The sequence below is a fragment of the Lutra lutra genome, chromosome 1, assembly GCF_902655055.1.
Source record: "Lutra lutra chromosome 1, mLutLut1.2, whole genome shotgun sequence".
Taxonomy (NCBI): Eukaryota; Metazoa; Chordata; class Mammalia; order Carnivora; family Mustelidae; genus Lutra; species Lutra lutra.
This window is the reverse complement of record NC_062278.1, coordinates 122,947,106-122,974,036: the sequence shown is the minus strand read 5'-3', so window position 1 is coordinate 122,974,036 and position 26,931 is coordinate 122,947,106. Positions and strand designations below refer to the sequence as shown.

General features: G+C 49.0%; 1 protein-coding gene across 1 annotated transcript in view; it reads left to right on the top strand.

Moving 5' to 3' along the window:
* The window catches only part of PDIA5 (protein disulfide isomerase family A member 5), a 91,388-nt gene that overhangs the window by 28,388 nt on the left and 36,069 nt on the right, over nucleotides 1–26,931 (top strand). The window contains exons 4-8 of the mRNA XM_047735278.1: nucleotides 5,315–5,398; nucleotides 5,701–5,746; nucleotides 9,788–9,880; nucleotides 13,612–13,672; nucleotides 22,478–22,545. Coding sequence (XP_047591234.1) covers nucleotides 5,315–5,398; nucleotides 5,701–5,746; nucleotides 9,788–9,880; nucleotides 13,612–13,672; nucleotides 22,478–22,545 — 352 coding nt within the window. The remainder of the gene's footprint in view (nucleotides 1–5,314; nucleotides 5,399–5,700; nucleotides 5,747–9,787; nucleotides 9,881–13,611; nucleotides 13,673–22,477; nucleotides 22,546–26,931) is intronic.

Below are 26,931 nucleotides of genomic sequence, written 5' to 3'. Positions count from 1 at the left end.
CAGGCTCAGAGCTCAGCAGCCACGCTCGGGTTGGCTGGCGACGGTTGTCCGGCTGTGAAGTGGGTTGTGTGTGAGGGCGTTGGTATTCCCCTCGTGCCCCGCAGCCTGGCATCGCGCTCGGCCTTGGCGTGGAGAGCTGCTGTCGGGGCAGCTGAGCTGGAGCCAGGAGCTGGGAGCTGAGCCTGGTATGCTAATTCCTCAGGCTGATTCTCACTGGGCCGAGACTGCGCGTCTATCTGGAGCTCACTTCTCGGCTCTTCCTGAGGGTGTAAGGTCATTACCTAGCCACAGTTTCCGCCTTCCCTGCTCTCTTTCTCCCATCTGCTCTGCTTCCCCCGGAGTGGTGCTGGCTTCCCAGATCCAAGCCATGGGGCCTTCCAGGGCAGGTATCACATATTTTGAAGTCTTCTGTTTTCTTCTAAAAATTCTTTGCGTTTAGCATTTGCTTCTTCATATGTAAGCATGTTTAACACTACTTACCAGGGGATAAAGGGGACTCCAGGAGAAGTGCTGTGTTTATGTTGTGGCTTCAGATGCCTTCCAGCACATCGCCCCATGCTAGTGGAGAGGGGGGCCATGCTCCTTGCTGAGGAGCACAGCCTGAGAATCTCTGGGCTGGTGGGGGGTGTGGCGAGGGGAAGGAGAGGGCTGTGTATATCTTCTTACACCCTGTGCCGCCCGGAGGTAGGTACCATACAGAACAGCCAACCCAGGATGATCCCTGTTTTTGCAAGTCCCTCATCAGAAGGTGCTATGTAACCACTAAGGCTGTTCCAGGTTTAAGATCCAGCCCTTCCAGGCTGTTCTCTCTCCTTCCTCAAGCCCTCCAGCAGCGTTCTTTCAGGTTGTCCTGGGTACGTGGCACCTAGTGGTCACTCTGACAGCGTTTTCTTGCTCACTCGCTCCTAATCCTCTCCCATTTTCTTCGTGTCTTGGGAGTGAGACCCTTCCTACATTTCCTGTAGGAAGTCCCAGGTCCATCTGCTCAGAATCCCACCATGTTGGACCCGGCAGATGGGAGAAAGAGATTTATTGCTGCTTTGAGGGGGCGATAGAACCTGGAAAGTCTGGGTTAGCCAGCGGGCACGCCATGGCTGGGACAGCGTGCTCCACATCCTGCCCATGTGGCTCTAAGGATGCCGACTTGTTCAGCCAGGACACGGTTAGGGGATGGAGGGAGAAGCCCGAGGTTCTGCTCTCTCTGAGTCTTCACCTTCTGTCCTGGAGTCTGGCTCCTGATTCACTTGTCAGGATATAGGCAGCCCGCTTTATGTGTTAGTAGTATTGGATCCTGCAGAGGAATTAAGAGCTCCACTTACCTTGTGTGGGCAGCTCCAACATTTTGCAGCTCGGGATACCACAGGCCCCACCAGAGGTCACAGGCTGGAAATGATGGCTGGGCGGGATCTAGAAGCTGTCAGTCCCTCCTGCCGGTAGCTAGACCTTCCTCCAGGGAGGGCGTGGTTCCATAGGCTGTGATTTGGGAAAGGCATGCCTCCCCTCTCTGAGCCTCCAGCGCCTTGTTTCTTCTCTTCCTTCCTGCTGTCTCCCCCAACCTTTCATTCCTGGGTCTGATTCCCTGGAGCAAGAGTGGCCAGCCTCTTGCACAGCCGTGCCCCACAGGAAGATATAGTAAACACGGCAGCATGCCCCATGGAGGCCACACCAGGCTCCTAGCTCGCCAGCTCACAACACCTACAAATATACGTGTGTGTGTCTTTGTCTCTCCGGCCTGGCAGCCTCTGGAATCTTTCCCTCACATTCTGTGGCGAGGAGGGCCAAGGGGGGGTGGTGTGGGACAGGACACAGCGGGTCTAGGTGAGTAAACAGCAGAGAGAGGCAGGGCTCCAGCCTCCCTGGCAGACAGACCTGCTACAGTCTGTTCTTGCAGGACTGTGGGGAATGGCAGGTGAGGGCCTTTGCATAGCAGTCCGCTCTCTGATCCACGCTGGTTTTCCCCTCCCTCCTTATCCCAACAAAGCCTCTCATTTCCCTGATTGCTGCCTTTGTCTCCCTGCGTTTTTTCCCCCAGAGCCTCACTCACTGGCTGGGGGAGGGAAGCAGAAAGGGAGCTAGCCAATAAATCAATTAGTTGTGCTTAATCTATCAGCTCAGATCCTTTTAAGGTCCTGAGCTTGGGTAATTTCTCTGCCTTTCTTGAACTCTTGAAGACTTTTATTGTGTGTACTGAATGATTAGCATGTGCATGTGTGTGCACACACATACACACGTACTCTGAGAAACAGGAGGACGGGGCGCCAGTCGGAGGAAGTACTATGAGGAATTGTCACCTGGCAGGATTCCTGGCACTCAGGAGACAGAGCCCAGAGAGCCAGAAGTGTAGAGCCTTACCCCAGGAGCGACAAGACACCCTCATTCGCTCCCTCGATCACTCAGGCTACAGAGAGTGCCCGCTATGGGCCAGCTGCAGAGTTGTCTGTGAGCCAAACAAAGCCCTCGCCTTCCCAGAGCAGACATTCCGACGGGGGTGACAGTGGACATGGTCAGATGTGGAGCCACACTGCCATGGACAGAAAACCACAGGGAAGGGCATGCGGGCCCGAGGAAGGTGCTTGGCTGAGGCTCTGGGGTCTGGGCCGGAGGTGCTCGGACAGGCCAGGAGGCCACCTCCCCACAGTCCGCTCTGAGCACGTATGCATTCATAGTTGTGTATGTGCGTGTGTGAGTGTAGGGAGCAGGGAAGAGGAGGAGATCCCTGGGGAGTGTCATGACCCAGAGGGAAGCGCATTGCACCGAGTCTGCAACAAGGAATCCTGTGGCAGAGGCAGCTGTGACTTGCTTCACTGGGGCGGGGGCTGCAGCTTGGGGGTCCCTGCTGAGGAACAGGCGGGGGACCCTCTGTACCCTCCTGGCTCCTCTCAGCCCAGCAGGTTGCATCGGAGCATCAGCCCCTGAGCCTGTCCTGAGCTCACCAAGGACCTATAGCTGTGGCAGCCAGACTTTTCTTTGGAGCAGGTTCTGGCAGATCAAGGCGGGGATTGGGGTTGGAATGACTCTGAGCCTGTCCCACCTAAACTCTGCTTTGTGAAAGTCACAGGAAGAGGGTGCCAGCCGGGCTTCTGGAGGAGAGCCAGCGTGGGGTGGCACGTCGCCCCTCCATTGGCTGCCTTGTGCAGTCTGAGCGACCCCCTCGGGTGTGGCAGTGGAAGCAAGCTGGTTGGGTGCCCCTGCTGGGCGCTGGGATGGGGCTGAGGGAAGCCTGAGTGCTCAAGATCCCTTTCTGACCTGGCCGCAGTTTCTTGTTGTGGTTGGACAAACGGCAGGTGATCGCCCAGGAGAACAGTTGAGCGCAGCAGAACAAAGCTGGACCAGGCCAGGGCCAAGTGAATGGTCATAAACACCCTGAGTGGAGTCCTCTCTTGTGGGGAGTGAGCTCAGGCAGGGAAAGGGCACCTTACATGCAGTCGTCTGGAAACAGACCTCCCCACCCCTTCAGCCTGGCTTCACTACAGAGCCTCTGCCGCCAGCGCGGGCCCAGACTGTAATGGCTCCTGTCAGTGGAGGTGTGTATGGCATCCCCACAGGGCTTCTGGGTATGGCTTTCTAGCTCCTGGATTCTGGGGGCTGCCTTTCCCCTAAGGGCCTTCTGCTGCATCCTCTCGGCCTATCTGCATCTCCTCCCTGCCCCTGCTGATCCCTTCTCTGGGGATTCCCTGTCTCTGAGTGCCCTTGCCTCCTTGGGGGAGCAATCACTGTCATGTGAATTAGCCTTTCATTTTGGAATTCATCATGCATTTCGTTTGAGTCCCCGCTGTTTGCCAGGCCTGGGGTTGGAAGCCACAGCGGCTGCAGGGGTGGCTGCCCCAGGTAAGACTAGATAGGGAGGGAAAAGCCTCGGCCTGAGTTAGGCTGGGGGCAGGAGAGTGGTCTCCTCTCTCATCCCCACACATCTCTCCAGTCAGACAGGCTTCTTGAATTGCACAGTGCTTATTCACACTGAAAATGAGGTGCCACCATGTCACTTGTCCATTGATGGGAGTTGCTTTTAGAGCTGAGCTGAATGGTTTAATCTGCCTGTCCTGAGGCCAGCACACAGCTATGTGGAGCCAGTGGCTGTAGAAGGTGGTGGGATGTATGCACAGGTGGGAGATGAGGGGACTTCCCTGAAGTGGCTGTCACTCTCAGCAGAACAGAGTGGTTCATGCAGTGTAGCCAAGGGAAACCAGTGGGGACCTGTGGCTGACATACCCTCGCTGAGCCGATGCTGATCTGGGGAGATGGCCTTGCGGGGGTGGGGCAGCTGGCTGCCTCTGGCTGGGCAGACTTGGCTGAGTATGGTGAGGTTATGGGGAAAGCCCTGAGTCAGATGAGGCCACTGAGCAGCTGGTGGAGGCCACAGGAGACAACAGACCTTGGAGAGGTTGGGGAGAGGAGGAAGAGCCCAAACAGGACAGGGGCCTACATCAAAATCACCTTGCAGGCTCTTTAAAACACACTTGCTCAAGTCCCCACAGAGTTTTGATTCAGTAGGTTTGGGATGGGGCTAAGAATTTGCATTTCTAACAGATTCCTGGGCAGTGCTGATGCTGCTGGTCCAGGGACCCCATTTTGAAATCCATTGATCTTCCAGGAAGGAAGCCAGGTCAGGTGAGATCAGGCATGAGCACTCTGTAAGCCATCAATGGCATGGAACCGATGCCATCGATGTTTCGTAGGAGAATTGCTGAAGTGTAGATACTGTAGATGCTGCACTTGGCAGAAGCTCGCTCCTCTCTCCCGGTGGCTTTGGTCAAACCTGGTCCAATTTCATATCTTCGTCAGCATTGTAGAACGTCTTCCTCTTACCCCGGTCAGATGGTGTCTAGCAGGTGGCATATGGCACACATTTGTGCTTTAAAAACAAAAAACTGGCGTGGCCCTGAGGCAGAGAGTCTGAAGTAATGATCTGGGGAGGGCTGGGCTAATCTGTCTTTTTTTTAAACTTCCCCAGATGATTCTGATGAGCATCCGAGATGGGGCCCACATATGTATACCGTAGTTTGTTTTCTTCTTAGAATGGGCTGCCCACCCTCTGTGCTACCGGGCCCTGGCTTTGTCCAGAGCTGTCCGAGCTGCCCCTCACATGTAGGGAGACACTATCCACACCTGCTTGTCTCTTTCCTGATTGAGCCTATCTCCTGTTGGCTACCCTCCTTTTCCAGTCCTCGGAATATGTGTCTGCCATCAGGACCTTACCTGCTGTTAAGAATTCCAAGGTACCAGGCTTTTCTTAGACCAACAGCAAATTTTACTCTGTCAACACCTTTGTGAGGACCTCCAGTAACAAATGGTTCCCGACATTTGTGTCTTTCAGTGATGCCGAGAGTAGAAAATTGTGCAAGAAGATGAAAGTTGACCTGAGCCCAAAGGACAAAAAGGTTGAATTATTCCATTACCAGTAAGTACCTGTGGGCATTTCCAATTTCCAAGTAAGTGCTGAAAGCTTTCATTGGTATTCTCAGGGATTGGTGGTTTTTAGTTAGGTTAATTTTATTTCAGAATGATATTTTTTCCCTGTGTTTACATTTCGTTCGTTCTTCTTTCTTTCTTTCTTTCTTTCTTTCTTTCTTTCTTTCTTTCTTTCTTTAAATCTTGAACCATGTTCAATAGCTGAATGTTACTGAGATGCTGCCGGAAACCAAAGGTATGTATCTTCACAACCATTCTTAAAGTTAACACCTTTTTCTCCTCATTTGACAGGGATGGTGCATTTCATACTGAATATAACCGAGCTGTGACATTTAAGGTAAATTTACTTCCCTCATTCTCAGCAGAGATAGCGTCTGAACAGATGCCAAAGGCCTGGCAGGTTCTCTCTGAGAGAAGGAAGGGCAGATTGCAAAGATAGCTCTTCCAAATGACCTGAGGGATTCTTATCTCTAGAGCACATGTCAGCAGAATATCTGGAGAAGTTTGTAACTGTTAACACAAGGGGGACTGGCCTCATAGATAAGTGTGCGAATCTATCAGCAGTCATCCTAGGAGGCAAGCCACCATCTGCCTCTTCCCTCCAGAGGCCTGGGTCTCCCTTCGCTGTGGTGTGAACCCTCCCTTGTCTCCGCGGCAATGTCCATGCTGGCTCTTCAGAGGCTGGGTGGGGGGGCGGGGGACTCCCTGTGCCCAGGTGAGCACAGGGGGTGGGACATAGGCAGGTAGGCCCCTGTCAGCGGCTGCAGCTCAGTTCAGATGACATCCCCATGTCACCGAGTTGCTCCCTGCTACAGAGCCAATTGGGAAGTCGATGGAGAAAAGCATCAATGAAAATAAGTGTGGAGGGGCTGTGACCCGCAGGTGCTGTCACCCCAAGGCCCCAAGACCTTCTGTTGCCCTTGGATTCTCCTCCTCCAGCATACCCATCCTCTCTATCACGCCTGTCTCCTTCTGTGTCTGGTCCAGGCAGAATCCCCCTGCCCCAGAAATACCTGAGGCCATGTATTTCCTCTCTTCCCAACGTAGGCGGAACTTACTTTTTCAGACTCTCCTGCTTATCTCACTGGCTTGAACCCCATGCTCCTCTTTCTCTGTATCTCTCCATCTCCTTCCATTCTTTCTCGTCCATCCATCTGTCTGTGCAGCCGCCAGGACCCCTCTCCTCTGCCGTTCATCCTCAGCTCCCAGGTCACTTCCTGTTTACCTACCAACTTTCATTCTTTTTTAAGTCTACAGATTTTACCTTCTACAGACTCGCCCTGATTACTCATCTTAACACCCACTTAGACACTTAGAGAAAGTTCTCCCAACTAGGGTTGCTTAAGCTTCTTATTAAGTGTTGTTAAGATGTCAGCTAAAGCCCTGGGAGAGAACATGTGCTCCCCGGGAATGAGGTGGGGAAGTGCTGTGCAGGGATGGAAGGGGGTGCTGGGGGCTCTTCGTTTTCATATCGGAGGCTGTGTCCAATTTATGTTTCGTGGCTCCTTCGGAGCTGGCTGTCCTGGGGTCATGGAGCAGGAGATAGCAGCTGCTCAGAGCTGTGGGAGCAGGGAAGGAGCAGGGAGCCTGAGCACTTGGAGCTGGCCTAGGTAGGGGAGGCTGAGGGCCTGGTCTTTGTCCACCCCTTTACCAAGACAAGGTGTGTGGCGTCTGCTCACTCTCCATCCTTCCTGTGACTTCCATCTGGAGAAGAGGGCTAAGCGTTGGACAGGATCAGGGTCTTCAGTGGAGAGAAAGCATCCTTAGTCCCAGGGTCCCTAAAGCCCCCAGGGCCATCAGGGCCTGGGGTAGAGCCCCTAGAACTCTCCAGAGCTAAGAGGAAGTGCCATAGTGTTTCCCATGACTGCCTGATGGCTTCTGCTCTTCATCCAGCAGGAGTGGCCAAGACCAAAGCCCTCCTTGGTCACAGGTTGGTGTTCCTCTCAGGGAGCTTCCTGGGCCTCGATGTGCAGAGAGCTAGAGGAGTCCCAGCCCGGCCGGGTGCCTGTGCAGGCCCCTGCTCTGGCTGCTGTCGCTGTCCTGCTGGATGGTTTGGCAGAGACCTGGCCGCCGGCACTGTGCGGTGGCCCCTGCAGAAGCCAGAGGCCAGACAAGGGAGGGGAAAGAGGGGACCTTCCTGTGTAAGTGGACTTCTGCTGGTTAGCAGTCTGTCCAGCAAAATCCTTACTGTGTGTAAGCAGTGAGGCCCGGAGGTGCCTGGAAGCCAAAACTCAGATGAGCCTCTGATGACCTCCCAAGGCTGTGTAGCTGTGTGTTTTCTCAGACACCAAGATGTCCTGAGAACCCAGTGTGAGTCATGGGGCCATTTCCCCGGGATTCAGAGCGCAGAGAACAAGAGGGCTGGGGGAGGGAGGCATTCCAGGTGCAGACCTCCACTTCAGATGTTGTCGGGCAGATGGACTTAGAGAGAACCTGTGGATGGGGTTAGTCATCTTCAGTTAAACAACAGTAATCTCCACCTGAAAAGCAAGTATGAGGATTTCAGTTACTCCATCTGCAGAGGTGACCTCTTCCCTTTGGTGTCCCCATGTCTTCTCTCCCTGATGCTGAGGCGGGGCTGGGGCTGGCATAGGGGGGATGGGAACCAGGCTCACTCTCCAACTCAGCTCATCCTGCTGTGTGGACAGGAGCCCCCTGGGAGCAGGAGTTCCTAACCTATTTTGGGTTCCTCATCCCACTGAGAATCTACTGGAAGGCATAGATCTTCTCCCTAGAAACAGTATATTTGCATAAAGTAAATGTAAAACGTGGGCATGCGAGTAAATGGAAATGCTAAGTAAAGTAGTGTATAAAGTAGGGCTCTCGTGGGAGTCTGAGGTCTCACAGCCTCCCGAAGGCTGCCACATGCCCTGCGTTGGGAACTGCTGCCCTCGGTGTTTCTGAAACAGGTGGGCGCCTAGAAGCATCTCTCTCACATGGCCTGGGCTGCAGGTGCCTTTGCAGCTGTGGGTGAGTGTGGGTTTCAGGAGGCCCCGCCATTTCCATTTTGGCTTATCTTGTCGAGGCGAAGCTTTGGCAAGCAGTGGCGAAGCTTTGGCAAGGACAGACCTGCCTTTGCCATGGTGCAAATGGCCCCTCTTCTCTTGCCAGGAGTTGTTTCACAGCTCCATTTAGACAAACAAGGAGCATTACCTGAATGAAATTCTGCGAAATCTTAGCTGTCTCCCACTGTTCCTTGGTAGCTCTTTCCAAATAGGAGTTTCCAGAACTAGTTGGCCTCCCTGAGGTCCTGTGTCTGTGACTAGTGCCTGGGCCAAATGAACCACCTTGCTAAGAGGGTGTTTCCTTTTCTCACCCCAGCCCACCTCCTTCCCACCACACTTGTGGACATGCCCAACTTGTCATCTGCTTGTTGGAACTTTATCAGAGTGGAAAAAAGTCTCAAAATCTTGCATCAAACTGGGGACACTGCGGGCTCTGTGTGTTGACACGGAGACCATCAGCTCCCCTCTGGGGATGGTGGCATGGAGGTTGGCTGGTTTCTGGTACTCATTCCTGGCTCTCACAGACTTTGAGCACCGTTTCCCAGAGTGGCTGTCTGAGGGAAGGGAATGCCACTCCTCTCCCGGACCAGTGAAGTATGGCAGGGCTGGAGGGCAGTGGAGGGACGTGGCCCCTATTTCCTGTCCCATGTTTGTCTTCCACAGAGGGGGGTGAGATTTGAGGCAGTTGTCCACATGACAAAGGCTAAGTAAGCCCTTTAACCTGCAGGTCTTTGTCAGATCTTCATCCTGGGCATCTAGAAGGGGGCGGCAGTCTTCAGGGAGAGAAGTGCACCAACCAGGCAGGCCTGGGGTTGAGCACCCTGCCTGAGCCCCACAGAGGATGCAGGATTTAACCTGCTCCCTAGCCAGTTTAGATCACACAGTGTTGGGTAGGTGACAAGTAGGTGTGCTTACCTGCTGATACAACTGACAGTTTTGGTGCCTGAATGTGGAGCACTTGGACAGGACTGGAGGCCTTTAGTCAAATTGATCAGAGAGCTTCCTGGAAGAGATGAAACCTAGCCAAAGCATGAGTGTGTCTCTGATTTCAGTAAACTAGTAAATTGTCTCAAATCTCATTTCTGTGCATGAAGAAGCACAGGGGTGTGGATCAGCTGACCAGAGTCAGGTGTCATGTGGCTGAAAAATTTTGGTGGAGGTGGTGGGGGTGCGTTTTTAGGGCCCTCAGCAGGGATGTCCGTGGGCAGTGGAATTGCACCCCTGCCCGCCATGCGGTTGGCCACATGCTACACGTAGACTCTTTCCATAGGTGCATGGGTCTCCGGGTAGGGAGATGGGGCAGGTTCCTGATTTCCCCACCTCCCTCTTTACCTGGCTAAAATGAGTTTTTCCTTCTCTGTTCCTTTCCTCAGTCTATAGTGGCCTTTCTGAAGGATCCAAAAGGGCCCCCACTGTGGGAGGAAGATCCTGGAGCCAAAGATGTTGTCCACATTGACAGTGAAAAGGTAATTTATTCCCTATCAGTTCTGGAAGCCTCTCCCAACCAGGCGCTCCCTAGGAGCGATGCCCAAGGAAATGAGAAAGGGGAGTCTTTGAGGACGAGTTGTGCTTTCCTCCGAGGGAACTGGGCTGCCAGGCCCCTAATATTTGTTCTCCTTCCCAGCTCCATGATGGAACCCACAGGAGATCACAAGGCTTGCTGCCTGAGAGCTTCTTCCCTTCTTCACCGCCTTATTTAATGTATTTTAATGGGTTTAGATTTTCCTCATAGGAATATCCATTTAAACATCCTTTCCTTATGTAACTCAGTTGTTGCTGGGTTTGGCTTTGTGCGTGTGTTTTTTTGTTTTGTTTTGTTTTGTTTTTTAAGATTTTATTTATTTGGGGCGCCTGGGTGGCTCAGTGGGTTAAAGCCTCTGCCTTCGGCTCAGGTCATGATCCCAGGGTCCTGGGATCGAGCCCCGCGTCGGGCTCTCTACTCCTCAGGGAGCCTGCTTCCTCCTCTATCTCTGCCTGCCTCTCTGCCTCCTTGTGATTTCTGTCTGTCAAATAAATAAATAAATCTTTTAAAAAACAAAAAAAAGATTTTATTTATTTGACAGAGAGAGATCACAAGTAGACGGAGAGGCAGGCAGAGAGCCCGATGCGGGACTCGATCCCAGGACCCTGAGATCATGACCTGAGCCGAAGGCAGCGGCTTAACCCACTGAGCCACCCAGGCGCCCCTGTGCGTGTGTGTTTTTAAAAGCATTTTGTTTTGTTTTGTTTTGTTTTTTTTCTTTTCTTTAAGAATAATCTTAGAGGTTTGGGTTGGATTTCCAGAGACTTGGGTCAGGTCTCTACAATTCTAAGTAATATAAATTTGAACAAATTATTTATCCTTTTAAGCTTTCAATTCTGGATTTGGCTAGAATGGGGTGTTGGGGTGGAATGGTGGTTGAATTATAATCTTCAGACAACTGTGACCCTCCTTCTTTCTAAACCTGCCCTACCTGTCCTGAATGTGCATCTTTACCCATGGGTACCTTCACATAGGATGGGCAAGAGCTTCTTTGTTATATTAACAGGGACTATAACAGTGAGGCAGGCAGTGCTGTGTTGTAGATGGAAGGAGAATGTCCTTTTTTTTTTTAAATATGAAATACTGTTGACACACAGTGGTGTATTAGTTTCAAATATATTAACAATGATTTGATAGTTCTGTATATTACATAGTGCTCACCATGAAAAGTGTGGTTGCCATCTGTCACAATACAAAGTTATTAGTGTTATTGACTATATTCCCTATGCTGTACTTTTCTTCCCTGTCACTTATTTTTCTATAACTGGAAGTTATACCTCTTAACCCCCTTCACCTGGTTCACCCATCCCCCCACTCCATTCCCCTCTGGCGACCACCAATTTGTTGTCTGAATTTATCAGTCTGTTCCTGGTTGGTTGGTTGGTTTTGCTTGTTTGTTTTGTTTTTTTAGATATATAAGTGAAGTCATATGGTATTTGTCTTTCTCTGACTGGCTTATTGCACTTAGCATTATACTCTCTAGATCCATCCATGTTGTTGCAAATGGTAAGATCTCTTTATGACTTATGGCGGAGTAATATTCCATTGTGTACACACACCACATCTTCTTTATCCATTCATCTGTCGACGGACACTTGGGTTGCTTTCATATCTTGGCTACTGTAAATAATGTAGTACACATAGGGGTGCATATATCTTACCAAATTAGTGTTTTCATATTCTTTGGGTAAATACCCAGTAGTGGAATTACTAGAGCATATGGAATTTCTATTTTAATTTTTGGATGAACCTCCCTACTCTTTCCATAGTGGCTGCACCAGTTTGTATTCCCCTAATATTCATATTTTCTCCTAAAATGTTTATGTCCTGAAACTCCAAAGATCGTTCTTCTGTAACTAGAAATATTAAGCAGAAAATTTTTTTTCATACCTGTAGGCAGTACTCTTGTTACACTTTGTGCTGTTTGCTCTCTTTTAGAAGTCTAAGGTACAGCTGCCTTTCTCCTGATTGAGTCCCCACGTAAAATAACGAAAAGTTCCAAATTCAGGTTTGAATTGCCGATCCGTATGTGTGAGCTTAGAATTCCACACTGTTGAAGGCAGCTAAGGATCTTTGAATGTAATGTAATATTTGTTTCTGCCCAGGGTATGAAACCACATTGTTACAGGCCCAGAAAAACCTTTTTGTCTCAGATCTTTACGAGGTTTTATCTCCAGGGATTTCAGAAGATCATTTTCAAAGCGTTTGCATTTTCTACCCATTGTCAGGGTCAAAGATCTTAGTAATTCTTCCTTACAGTGAGTAGAATTACATATTTCTAGTTACTTAAATAAGAGTGAACATTTTCAGAATTTATTATAAAATGTTTTGAATTCCTACAAAATCTTTGTAATGTTTTCTATCTAACTGAAAAATTATGAGTAATACATATGCATTGTTGAAAATTTGGAAAATACAGCTGAAGCTTAAAAGAAAAAAAGTTACCCTTTCCCTTCCCATTGAGAGATACCCACTGCTGGTATTTTCTCTAGCCTTCCAGGCTTTCAACATAATGCATGCATAAATATTTTTACTCACAAAAGTGTCGTTGCATTTTATATGCTGCTTCGTAACTTGCTCCCCCCCCCATTTAATGTAACATGCATATCTTATTGTGACGTTAAATATTCCTCTTCATCGTTTTTAATGATGCACTAGTATTCCATCGTGCGGGATGAACTCATCTATTTACCTAATGCCTTGTTGTTGCCAGAAAGCTGCATTTTGTAATCTCCTTTTATTTTCTTTATTATTTAAAAGAGAAAAACCTCTAATTTTCTTCTGTGGAAACTGGTTAGAGAAGCAAATCATTTTAATCAAAATATGCTCTGTCATTGCACTTCTCTGCAGTCCCTCAAAGATTTGCTTTTTCCGGAACATCGTTGACTCTCGTTGGAAGAAAGGTCTCCAACCCTGCTTTACACCAAGTCTCTCCATTAGCACTGTTGTGACCGTTTGTCTTTGTACATTTATTGTATTTATTTAAGAAAACAGTTATATATTGCCTAATAACATGCCAGGTGCTATTCTTAGGGTTTTACAAATACAGACGATCTGTTTAGCTTGTAACCTCCTGGGGCTCTGGGGCTCGTTTCCTCTGTATGCTTCTGTGCCCACAGTGGACTCCTGGCCGCTTGGACAGCAGCAGGGCTGGGGAAGGAGATTAGCGGGTGTGGGTTAACCCTGCGTTACCCTAACAAGCAGCTAGATCCCCATCTGGCCAAGCTGGGCTGTGAGAAAACAACCACAACCACCCCCAAGACCAAACCACTCCATAAATCCCATGAAGGGGCAGCCTCACTCAGCCACGTGGGATGAGATTAGCTCCTTGCAGTCTTTGAATGGTTCAGGCAGAGCTAAAAGCGAAGCTGTTGGCCTGATGCTGACTACTTCCTCCCACTCAGTGGCCTTGGGAAAGCTGTGTGCTCCCCATGGGGCCTCTGTTTCCCCATCTGTCACATGTGGAGATGGTACAGATTGTTGCAGTCCTCCAGCTCCTGACTGGCTGTAACTCTGACTACATGTCCCTCAGCTCAGGTCAGCCCGTGGTGCTTCTGAAGTGCCCGTCCACCCTCTCCGGCCGAGGTGCTCCCCCACCCAGCGGATGCTGACTCCCCATTGTGTTCTTTCATGCCTGACGTGCCTGACCTGCCATGTTCTCTGTTTGTGCCTCAGGACTTCAGACGGCTCCTGAAAAAGGAAGACAAGCCACTTCTCATGATGTTTTATGCTCCCTGTGAGTGATCTTTCTCCTCCCCTTCAGACTTGTGGAGGGACAGCTGGGGGGTGGGAGGCAGGGGACTGGGAACTCGCCTCAGCTTCCTGAAAATGCAAAGTGTGTCCCTCACCCTGCTCTGTCTCTCTGCTTCTTTGCCTTTTCACCAGGCTCCTCCCTTTCTGCTGTCCGCATCAGTTTGTCTCTCACTAGAATGTGTCCTTCTGCCCTCCTCGCCCTGAGCTCCACCCAGTGACAGCACAGGTCTCCTCTCCAGATCCTCCCACTGGCTCCCCTTCCCACCCCCCCTGCACCTAGGGGGCCTGAAGCCCTTTCCCCCCAGCTTCCTGCCTGGCGGAGCCATGTGCTCCTAGAGCCCTGCCTCCGTCTTGGTGTCCTCTCCGAGGTGCTGCTGCTGCTGCTCACCCTGCTGAGGCTGGCTGGCCTCCCGGGGCAGCTGTTCACCCAACAGAGCTGCTGGGGCTGCCTGCGAGGCGTGGGGGGATTGGGACCACAGAGGAAAGGGCCCCAAATTCCGGTTCAGTCTCTAGATGAGACAGGAGGCCACAGGAATAGCAGGAAGACTGTTGAGATGACAACCAGAAGACCTAGGTTCTAATCCCAGCTGTGCCACCAGCGAGCCGGGTGACCTTGGACAAATCCTTCACTTCTCTGCCCCTCAGTTGCTATTTCTATAAGAAAGAGGGTTGGATCAGAGCAATGGCTTTCGGAATTTGTGACTGTATTTCATAGTATTCATGTAAAAATATTTTTCGGGACACCTGTGTGGCTCAGTCGGTGAAGTGTCTACCTTCAGCTCTGGTCATGATCCCGGGGTCCTGGGATCGAGTCCATCGGGCTCCCTGCTCAGGAGGGAGCCTTGCTTCCACCTCTGACTGCCGCTCCCCCTGCTTATGCTGTCTTTCTGACAAATAAATGAATAAAATTTTTAAAAAACCATAAAAAAAAATTTTTCATTATAGCCTAGCACTGTAAGTATACACAAATTATATATATATACACACATATATACTATTTATGCACAAATGATATATATACATACATTACAGAATTTGTGTATACTTATAGTACATAAGCTGAAACAATTTTATAAAACCATACTTAAACCCTTACTACTTGCCATCCACTCTGCCAGATGTAGTACACACTATTTTCTTTCATTTAGAAGTTATTGGTTTTTCCTACTATTTCATAACCCTCTAATAAAGTGTCCACAAACTGTGGCCCATGGACTGTCCACCTTTTTGGTAAGTTAACTTTTGTTGGAACATAGACATGTTCATTTGTTTACACCTTGTCTATGGCTACTTTCAGGCCAAGCAGAGTTGAGTCCTTGACAGTATGTTCTACAAAGCCTCAAATACTGCGCCTGGGCCACCCCTGTGATCTGATGGGTCCCAACCCACTAACTGAAAATCCTCAGATTATAGCCTATGGGAGGCCCCTAGTCACTCTGTGTTCAACATATGCCCTTCAGGAAACCAACAGCCCGAAGGCTGGGGCCATGCGTGGTGGAAGGGCAGTGTGCCGTAGCCTGTCTGTGGCTTGGATGAGGCTCAGAGGCTATGGCATTAGAGTTCTGTTTAGTTTTTTGGTTGGTTGGTTTGTTTTTTCCATTTTGGAACTACTATGTTTATTTCAATAGTATGCATAAGACACAGTGTAGGTGCTCAAATCAATTATATATCACCCCGCCTAGACTGGATTTCTGCCTAGAAATCCATGGCATATGGAACATTTTCTTTTTCCTTTTTTTTAAAATTATGTAAGTTTCAGGCGTACCAGTTATAATTTGACTTCTGCATATACAGCAAAGTGATCACCCCCAAAAGGGTAGCTACCATCCATCACCCCACAGTGGACTCCCTTCACCCACGCCCAAGCCTCTTTCCCCTCTGGTAACCACTGAACTGTTCTCTGTACCTAGGAGTTTGCTTTTTTTGCTTTTTTTTTTTTTTTTTAAAGATTTTTATTTATTTGCAGAGAGAGAGCACAAGTAGGCAGAGTGGCAGGCAGAGGGTTGGGGAGAAGCAGGCTCTCTGCTGAGCAGGGCCCGATGCAGGGCTCGATCCCAGGACCCTGAGATCATGACGTGAGCCAAAGGCAGCCGCTTAACCAACTGAGCCACCCAGGTGCCGCTATTTTTGTTTTTTTTTTTAAATTCCACATGGAAGTAAAGTTACGTTTTTTCTTCTTTCTCCCTCCGACTTATTTCATTTAGCATAATGCCATCAAGGTCTATCCATGTTGTTGCAGGGGGCAAGAGTTCATTCTTCTTTATTGCTGAGTAGTATTCTGTTGTACATATATCCCAGATTTCTTTATCCATTCATCCATTGATGCTTATGTAAGTTGTTTCCGTATCTTGGCTATTGTAAATAATGCTGAACTAAACGTGGAGGTCCATATAGCTTTTCAAATTAATGTTTCTGTATTCTTCAGGTAAATACCCAGTAGTGAAACAGCTGGGTCATATGGTAGTTCTAGTCTTCATTTTTGGAGGGATCTCCATACAGTTTTTCATAGTGGCTGCACCAGTTTACATTCTGAACAACATTGTACAAGGCTTCCTTTTTCTCCACATCTTTGCCAACGCTTATTATTCCTTATCTTTTTTTTTTTTAAGATTTTATTTATTTATTTGACGGACAGATCTCAAATAGTCTGAGAGGCAGGCAGAAAGAGAGGGGGAAGCAGGCTCCCTGCTGAGCAAAGAGCCCGATGCGGGGCTCGATCCCAGGACCCTGGGATCATGACCTGAGCTGAAGGCAGAGGCTTTAACGTACTGAACCACCCAGGTGCCCCATATTTCTTATCTTTTTGATAAAAGCCATTCTGACAGGTGTGAGGTGATATATCATTATGGTTTTGATTTGCATTTCCCTGATGATTAGTGATGTTGAGCATCTTTTCTTACTCTCTGCTGGCCATCTCTATATCTTCTTCAGAGAAATGTCTGTGCAGATCCTCTGCCCATTTTTTAATCGGGTTGTTTGGGGTTTTTTTTTTGTTGTTGTTGTTGCTGAGTTTTATGAGTTCTTTATATATTTTAGATATTAACCCCTGATCAGATATATGATTTGCAAATATCTTCTTCTATTCTGTAGGTTGCCTTTTCATTTTGATGATAGTTTCCTTCAGTATACAGAAGCTTTTTAGTTTGAAGTAGTCCCATTAGTCTATTTTTGCTTTTATTTTCCTTACCTTTGGAGTCTGTGCCACAAACACGTAGCTAAGATTCATGTCAGGAAGTTTACTGCCTACATTTTCTGCTGAGAATTTTATGGTTTCAGGTCTTGTGTTCAAGTCTCTAATCCACTTGGAGTTAATTTTTGTGTATGGAGTAAGATAATGGTCTAGTAGTTTCATTCTTTTGCATGTGGCTGTCCAGTTTTCTCAACACCATTTATTAAAGGGCCTGTTGTTTCTCTTTTATATGATCTTGACTCCTTCATTATCAATTAATTATCTATATATGTGTGGGTTTATCTCTGAACTCTCAATTCTTTTCCTTTGATCTGTGTCTGTTTTTATCCCAGTACCATATTGTTTTGAGTATTATGGCTTTGCAGTATAGTTGGAAACCAGGGAGCATGATACTGCCAGCTTTGTTGTTCTTTTGTATGTTTTGACTATTTGGGATCTTTTGCAGCTCATAAATATTTGAGAATTATTTATTTTAGTTCTGTGAAATATGCCATTGGAATTCTGATAGGGTTGGCATTGAATCTATAGTTTGCTTTGGGTAGTATAGACATTTTAACAATATTAATTCTTCTAATCTATGAGTGTGGAATATCTTTTCATTTATTTGTGTCATCTTCAATTTCTTTTGTCAATATCTTATAGTCTTCAGTATATGTACAGGTCTTTTACCTCCTTGGTTAAGTTTATTCTTAGATATATTATTCTTTTTGATGCAATTTTAAATGTGATTGTTTTCTTTATTTCTCTTTCTGATAGTCTGTTATTAGTGTATGGAAATGCCACAGATTTCTGTAGATTGATTTTGTATCCTGTGACTTTACTGAATTTACTTATTACTTCTAACAGTTTTTGGGTGGAGTTTTTAGGGTTTTCTATATATAGTATCATATCATCTGCAAATAGTGACAGTTTTACTTCTTCCTTTCTGATTTGGATGCCTTTCATTTCTTTTTCTTGCTGAATTGCTGTGGCTAGGATTTCCAATAATGTGTTGAATAAAAGTGGCAAGAGTGGGCATACTTGTCTTGTTCTTGATCTTAGAGGAATAGCTTTTAGCTTTTTCCTGTTGAGTATGATGTTAGCTGTGGGTTTGTCGTATATGGCCTTTATTATGTTGAGGTATGTTTTCTTTATACCCACTTTGTTGAAGGTTTTTATCATAAACAGAAGTTGAATTTTACTGAGTGCTTTTTCTTTATCTGTTGGGATGATCTTGTGATTTTTATCCTTCATTTTGTTGACATGGTGTATCATGTTGATTGATTTGCAGGTACTGAACTATCCTTGCATCCCTGGAGTAAATCTCACTTGATTGTGTTGTGTGATCTTTTTAATGTTGAATTTGGTTTGCTAATATTTTGTTGAGGATTTTTACATCTGTGTTCATCAAGGATATCAGCCTATAATTTTCCCTTTTTGTGGTGTCCTTCTCTGGTTTTGGTATGAGAATAATTTTGGCTTCATAAAATGTGTTTGGTATTCCCCTCCTCTTCAATTTTTTGGAAGAGTTTGAGAAGAATAGGTATTAAATCTTTAAATGTTTGGAAGATTCATTAGTGAAGCCATCTGGTCCTGGACTTTTGTTTGTTGACAGGTTTTTGATTACTGATTCAGTCTCATTGCTAGTAATTGGTCTATTCAGGTTGGTTTTCTGTTTCTTACTGATTTAGTCTTACAAGATTTTATTATTTTTTTTTAAGATTTTATTTATTTATTTGACAGAGAGAGAGAGAGAGATCACAAGTAGGCAGAGTAGCTGGCAGGAGTGGGGGAAGCAGGCTCCCTGCTGAGCAGAGAGCCTGATGCAGGGCTCGATCCCAGGATCCTGGGATCATGACCTGAGCCAAAGGCACAGGCTTAACCCACTGAGCCACCCTGGTGCCCCGAAGATTGTATGTTTCTAAGAATTTATGTATTTCTTCTAGATTGTCCAGTTTGTTGGTGACCAATCATCCATACTAGTCTCTTATGATCCTTTGTATTTCTGTGATATGAGTCGTAACTTCTCATTTCAGGTCTGTTTACTCTTGAAAGCTAGTTTTAAATCCCCCTTCTTGAGAAGTTCTTTGAGCAGAGACTCCTCCCATTTCCACCTGAGTGATCATGCCTCCCTGGATGGCTGTCCTTCTAGGAGGATCTGGTGGTTCTGCCTGACTTGGACCTATGGTTTATTCACCATGACAATAGCCTCTCCGATACCCCTGTTGATTGCCAGGTGTCCCTCTAACCCAGCCTCTTCTCAGACACCTTGCTTGCCTATAGAAGGGAGGTCCTGTTGTCCCACTTGTTGTTAGAGCTGGCTCTGCTCAGAATGATCTGCACTTTAACCCTGGGTCATTCTCTTCATTAATGTTCACTGGTTGGCTTCCCCCCTTTTTGTTTCTCCTTGGAGGGACATTATTAATGGCCCAGCTGCGAGTTGCCCCAGGAATTGTCCTGCCTACCCAGCCCTTGAGGACAGGGCCTCTTATGGTTCGTCTCAGAACACTTCAGAACTCAAGGCACTAGTTAAATGAGACTAAAACTGAGTGTATATCGGTACATAGTACGTGTCACAAGGCAGGATCATGGTTCAGTTGTGTGGGTTTCAGGATAATGACACTAGTTGACCACTTAAAAGAGTAGCTCCCTAGCAGTTTGTATTAGAATATGCGAGCCATCTCTCCCTAGCCCTTCCCCAGGCTGTCTGGCAGTGGGCCCATCCTTCTCACCATAGCAGGCAGAGAGGCAAGCATAGTTATTGTCTTTATAGAATGGAAAGCTGGGGTAGGAGAAGTTAGACCTCTTATTGGGGTCACAGAGCAATTAGTATTGGGGAAGGAGGGAGAAAACTTGGAGCTGTTAAGTTCGGTTCTTGGAGGATTCATATTGGATGGCCTCTTGGGTCCCAGGTAACCCCAGGACTCTCTTTCGTGGTTGTTTTGATCGGAACAAACTTGTGCTTTTATTATACTAGTCCACTCAAGCCTTCATAGCTTCATAATTCAGCTTATTGCTGGAAACACCAGATCCCTAAATGGGAAGTCTTTTAGGACTCTGATCCTTTGATCGTGTTTGGGGTGAATGAACCCAAAGGCATTGGGAGGCTTTACTTGTGACAAAGAATCAAGGTCCTCAGGACCTCCTGCCTATTCAGTGAATGTTTGTTGACTGAATTAGTGAGCAAATAAAAGAGTGACTACTATAACTCTGGGGATTTGAGAGGAACAGTTAGTCTTATTTCTTCCCCTGCCTCTCACTTGAATCCATTGAGAGATAAATTCAGATAGGGATCACAGTCCCATCTCTATTTTTGGTGAGGTTAAATTGGAAACTGGCTGGCCTGGAGCTTCCTATTACTCTTCCTATCACCTCTTCACCTCACTAACTTCTTCTTCCAGAACTGCCGAGCTCCACCCACGGGGAGTTGGGAGGGTGTGGAGTTGGGAGGGCATGGCGGCGGGTAAGGTCGCTGCCTCTGCAGAGGGTCATAGCTGGACGAGAGACGCCACCCCTGTGGGGACAGTTCATAAATTAGGCTCCTGACAGATGAACATGGCCCAGGGGGTGTCTGACTCTCACCCCCTCATCCGGTCACCAGGTAAAGGGTGGGTGAAAGCAAATACCCCCCACCCCCATTCGTTTTCCCTCCCGAGAGTGACAGCCTGTGTCCGCTGTGGAGGAGTGTCCCCCACCCTCCGAAATTACTCTGCTCTCCCGCCCCCCACAGATGCAGCAGGGACATACATTCAGGTCTTGTGTTCACAGTGCTGCCCTGCTGGGTGTCAGGCACTGTCCTTAAGCCTGCGGGACAGGTGCTGTCCCCACTGCACAGATGGTAAAGCTAAGGCTCAGACCACGTGGCCGGCCTTTCAGAGGCAGCAAATGGCCAAGGGGAGGCACAGGCCTGGGTCTCCTACTCTCCTCAGAGCCGAGCTTCTTACTCTTCTGTGTGGCCTGTTGTCCCTACTGTGTGGCATCCAGCATGGGGCACAGGCACCTGGCCGAGGCGCCCTTGTTGTCCCTGTGTCCAGCCTCTGTGCTGTCCCACAGTGGGAACAGTGTCCCCTGCAAATGTCATGTTCCTTTCTTCATGACACTTGTGGGGGTGGTGCTGTGTGGGCTGCTGGAGAGAGGTACCTCTCATGTCTCCTAAGGGCAGAAGCGGTGGGCTTGTGCTGCATGCTGGCCTGGCAACAGCTCCTGCTCTCCTGAGTCTCCCGGAGTCTAAGCCTGAACTAATGGCATGAGCCTGAGCCCATGCTTGATATGCTGGCATGTGTCCAGTGTGTGTCCGTCGGTCTGCCAGGCCGGCATGTCAGGGACGGACTGTGGGCACTTGGGGGACTCCATGTCAGAATAGCCTGCGTTACATGTGGTCCAGTAGAATTGGTTCTGGGGAGGTTCCTGAGGCCCCGGGGTAGCTTGGACCTGCTCACAGTTCTGCAGTGTCTGTGTGTGGCCCAGTGGGGAAGAGCACCTCTCTGATCAGTATCACTCTGCCTGAGGTCTGCTGTGCGTTAGCTAACATGGATTAGAGCTTGTCGGCCTGCTGCCGCTTGGCCCTGTCCTACGGTGTCATGTTGAGATGAGATCTAGCCTGACGTGGGGTTCTAGGCAGCTTTGGTGTCTGCGGCCTTCGGGTTGCATCTCAAAGCCTTTTTGCAGCAGAGCGGCTGTCAGAAAGAGGAACAGCCTGTCATGTCAGAATTCCTTGTCTGAAGAAATCTGCGCACGTGTCCTGGGGGACTCAGTGCTGAAATGTGGACTGCTCCGACTGATGCGGGGTGGGGCAAGCTTCTAAATCCAGGTCACTCAGAAGTAGTCGTGGATCTTTGGAGCCTGACTCTCTGGGCCCTGTGTCCCCCAAGGCTTGGGGGACCTTCAGTGTCCTGGGAGAAGAGTGTGACCATGGTAGACCACAGAACCCCACAGAAGGCTGAGCTGAACTCATAGGATTGTCTGATGTCAGAGCTGGAGGGGCCCTGAGGTTGTGTGCTCCAACCCTCCTCATTTGCTAGAAGGAGCCATCGGCCAGAGAGGACAGGTGACCCGTCCAGGGCCATGCAGTGCATGATGGGAAGACGGGCACTCAGGAGCACCAATCCTGGCCTGGCGCTCCACTCACTGCCCAGCTGTTCTTGTGGGTGGAAGGAAAAGGGCTGTGGAAATCCAAAGCTCATTGTCTCGGTGGCTGGACCATTTTCTTCCTGATGGCATGTGGTTCATGTTCATTCGTAGCCCCTGACTGGGCAGTGCAGGGAGGCTGTTAACTGAGCTTTCCTGTCTCCATTCTGGTTCCTGGAATTCCTGGTGAACTCCTGATCAGCCCTAAATTATTCCCTGCTTTGCTTCTCCAGCCATGTCATATTTGCTTAGGCCCATGTTTGATGAGGGACTGCTGGGCTGTATCCTATTTTATGCCATCGAGACTGTACGCTCTTTGGAGAGCCAGGCCTCTGCCTCCCGTTCTTTCTGTGTTCCCAGGCCCTGGGGTGGCCCTGCCCTTCTGCAGGCTGGGTGAATGTTTGCTGCCAGAGGTCAGCCTGGGGGAGGGCAGGGGACAGGGGCCTGGTACCCGGTGTAACGGCATCTGCTTTCTCTCCCACCCGTGACCAGGGTGCAGCATGTGCAAGAGGATGATGCCACATTTCCAGAAGGCTGCCACCCAGCTGCGAGGCCACTTTGTAAGTGAGGCCCATGGGCCTGGCAGGGCTACTGGCTCACCCGGAAAGTTGTCGGAGGAGGGGTTCAGGGCAGGAGGAGGGGGAGGGCGGGTAAAAATTGTGAGTACACACCCTCCTGCTACTGCCTCTGTTCCCTGCGCCTGTGACCCAGACCTATCCTTGATGGATGGTAAGAACTCTGCAGAGTTGCTGAGACCGGGAGAATCTGGTGCCTGTCCAGCCAAGGCCAGTGATGCAATAGCCAGGAAACCAGCAAGAAGCACAGGTGGGATTGCTGGGTGACCAGGGGCCATCAGCAGACCATCAGGGCTCCAGAATGATGGGTGCTAGGCACCAAGGTAGGCTGAGGCTCTTGGTGCTGGGTAGCCCAGTGGTAAAGAAAGGGGCGTGGTAACCAGTGGTGGGCCCAAAGTACAAGCGGGTTCAGGGGCAGTTCCCTGCCAGGCTGGCCAGGGCTCTGGCTCCTGTGCTGTGGGATGACTATGGAAATGACAGCAGGAAGAAGCAGTCCAGACAGGAAGCTGGAGACCTGAGCTTATAGGCGCTCTCTGAAAGAGGGGGTGCCGAGTGTGGAGGGATGGGAATCCGACAGGAGGCAGGGTTGTCTTGGGGTTGCCCACCTTTCAGGAACAGGAGGGGGAAGAGGAGTCACTGAGGAAACGGTCCTCAAGAAGGAAGAGCAGCCAGGATGGTGCAGGAAGGGCAGGGAAGCCGGGCAGTCGGCGCTCACCAAGCTGAGGACCCCTCACTGATGGTCTTGGTTATCTCTGTGTGGCCCCCACCTGCTGACCTTGTCTCTTTTCTACCATGTGGTCTGGTCAGTTTTGCATGTATCCTGAGCCACAGAGATTTGGGGTTTTGTTTTGGTTTGGTTTGGTTTGGTTTCTGTTGGTGGCAACAGAAAAAGAGCTGCTGGCTCCTCCAGGGAGCATGGAAAAATTCATACACGCCTTAGGAAAGGTTGTGGGGAGGCGAGCCGTCGTGACGGAGCCAGCCAGAGTCCCTTGAAGGGAGTTCTGAGGTCTTAAATCCGAATCATGATATTTACAGATCAAATTAAGTTGGTGATTAGTTCAAAGTCAATTTAAAAAGTTGACATGGCAGCACCTGGGCATAGTGACAGCCCTGCCAGCCAAGCTGGCTGCAGGATTGGGTTGCAGAGAACTGGTGCTTTCTCTCTCGGCCTCATGTTGGGGCGACACGAAGGTCGCCACCTGCTTGTTTCTCACTAATGAATTTTTAGCAACTTGCGTAGAGGTATTTGGCCTTGGGGCACAGATACATCACTTGGGCAGGGGGAGTTTCACTTGGCATTTTGGGGCCTCGGTAGATGGCATATTTCACGAGTATTTCGCCTGGAGAAAAGACTTACCCAGTGTTCTGCCTGCCCACACATACCCTTAGAAAAGTCCTTGACTCCACTTCTTGGCTCTGTGCTGTTGTGGAAGTCAAACAACTCTAGCCCCAGTCAAATCACACAAAGGCCTGGCCAGCTCCGTCAGAGCAGGTGAGGTCCTGCGGCCAGTCTTATGCAACATCTGGAAGATTCTCAGCCAACGGTACATCTCCCTGCTGAGCTCAGTGTTCTTCCCAACCCCTCCTGTGCTCCCACAGAGCTTGTCCCTGCCATGCATGGCCAGGTCTGCTCGTCTTCGCTTTTATTCCAGATCACGTTCGCCCGTTGGTACTAATTGATTTTCTCACTGTAGTGTGAGCTTCTTGAGCACTAGGGCTCTGTTTGGTTTGTGTCTAGTTCTTCAGCACAAGCACAGGGCCAAGCTCAGAGTGGTGCCCCATATGTGTTGATGAATGAATGAATGAGTGTGTGGCTTAACCCTCCTGGGGACGTTGCATTTTAAGCTCTGCATTTACATAAAAAGTGATGTTCCCCCTTTTTAAGATTTTATTTACTTATTTCTTTGAGAGAGAGAGAGAGTGGAGGGAGGGGCATAGGGAGAGAGAATCTCAAGCAGACCCTGCACTTGGTCCCACGACCCTGAGATCATAATTTGATCCAAAACCAAGATTTGGATGCTCAACCGACTGAGCCATCCAAGTGCCCTGATGTTCCTCCTTTTAAAGGAATTCAGAGCATCAGTTATTAAGGACAGAGACAAAGTGGGATGGATGTTTGTGGGATGAGGGCTTTCCCATTAGCCTTGGGCTCATATGAGGCTCTTTCTCAAGATTAGCCTTGAAAATTACTTGTTTTAAGGGTACTTGCTTCCCAAAAAATGAAACAAACAAACAAAAAAACCCAAACAAGCAGTGTATGCTTCTCCTGCCTGGACCCAAGTTCAGAAACATGAAAAGTGACCCTTCCAGTTCCCTAGACAACATTACAGAAAATTCAGTAGGATTGTCCGGGTGCCTGGAGAGCCTGGCTGATCAAGCCCAGCTTTGGCCAGGTGTTAGTTACGTTGACCTAAGGCATCTGTGTTGTGTGAGCTCATTCATTGCCTCACTTCTGTGTCTTCTTGCTTGGGGTACGTTTATACAAAACGTTTCTTAGGAAAGCACCTTCAGAAAATTCTCAGCCTTTCCCAGCTCCATAACTGGGGAAAGATGTGGCCGCACACACACAGCCCACTGCAGGAAGCTCCTGGAGTCAGGGGCTCATGGTACAGCCATAGCTCCCCAGAAAGAGGGTGACCAGAAGCGTGATGCCTTAGTGTCCTCACGTACAGGGCAGAGATGGATGGTAGGCCCCTGAAATCAAACACTTGCCCCCTCACCACTGCTGCAAGCAAGCTGGACTAGCACCTCCGGTCTCCTCTTCGTTTCCTTCATCTGTGAACCCTTTTGGGCAAGCTGTGTCTGTGGCAAGGGTCAGAAACCTTCCTTCTCTACAGATTTCTTGGGACATATTCAACTTGATGATGTCTTTAAGATGGAAGCCAGGCCAGGTCAGTGATGCTCATCAGCCATTGCCATTTTCCAGACTCAGATCGGCCTCTCTTTGGCTGTCATTAACATCTGCTGACTCATCGGTGTCTGTCTGGTGTACTGCTGCTAATTGACGTCCTCGTCAGCAGCTGTTGCTGCTCCCTCTCTGAGCAACTTTCAGAGCCTCTCCCCATCTGCCTCCTCTTCCCAGCTTTGCTAGTAACTGAGGTCCACACTGAGTCTTTTTTTTTTTTTTTTTTTTTTTTTTTTAGAATTTATTTATTTGACAGAGAGTGAGAGAAGGAGAGAGAGCACAAGTGGGGGGAGCAGCAGAGGAAGAGGGGGAAGCAGGTTCCCTGCTGAGCAGGGAGCCCGATGCGGGACTTGATCCCAGGATCCTGAGATCATGACCTGAGCCGAAGGCAGAGGCTTAACCCACTGAGCCACCCAGGTGCCCCCACACTGAGTCTTTTGTTAACCTTGGCTGTGAGGGCTATCTAGGTATGAACACCATGACAGGCGTCGTCATGGTGACAGACTGGGGCAGATCAGACTCTGGTGCTTGCTCTTACTACCCAGCTAGGAGATCTTGGGCAAATATACTTGGAGTCTCTGTTTCCCCATCTGTAAAATGGGGATAATGATGCAAACCCCGTCTACCTCACTAGGCTGTTGTGAAGAGTGAATGGCTGGCATGTGGAAACAGTTCTGTAACCTACAGATAATTCACAGACCCACATGACTGACTCCCTCCACTGCCCTATGCTTACCGTTCCTCCCACTCAATAAATGAGGGTGCTCCCAAGCTTCCTCTTTTCAGCCTCTTTTCTTTTTAGCATGGTGGAGCAAAGGCTCGGCACTGTGTTCCTTGTTGTGATGGCCTCTCCCTCAGTGATTTTATCTATGTTCACAGTTTCAACAAAATGTAGCTCCGTGGAGCCTGAGTCCCTAAGTTCCACGACTGTGTATCAGACTCCCTGCTTGACATCTTGGTCTGCATTTTTCTCCTTTATGTCCCAAATGCAGGATGTCTAAAATAAAATTCCATGTCTTCCCATCCAGCAGACTGCCAGCTTGCTTTCATGACTTTTCCCAAGTACCCCAGGCTCCTCTGCCAACATGCCTTTTTGCTGGGGCCTCATCATACATCTCTCTCCCTCATGTCCTCTGTCTTCTCTCTGCCCACCATCCTGGGCCAGGCCTTGGTTAGCCCACACAGGGTGATTGCCGGAGACTGCTGACTTTTCTCCCTGACCCGTGACTTGCCCCTTACACCCTGACCTGTTTATATTTAAAAAAGAAAAGGGGGTGGGTTGGTTCCTTGGTGGCTCAGTCAGTTGAGCGTCCAGCTCTTGGTTTCGGCTCAGGTCATGATCCCAGGGTCCTGGGATGAGCCCCGCTCAGTGGGGAGTCTGCTGTTCCCTCTCCTCTGCCCCTCCCCCCACTTGTGCTCTCTCTGTCTCTCTCTCAAAATAAATTAAATCTTAGAAAAAAACAAAA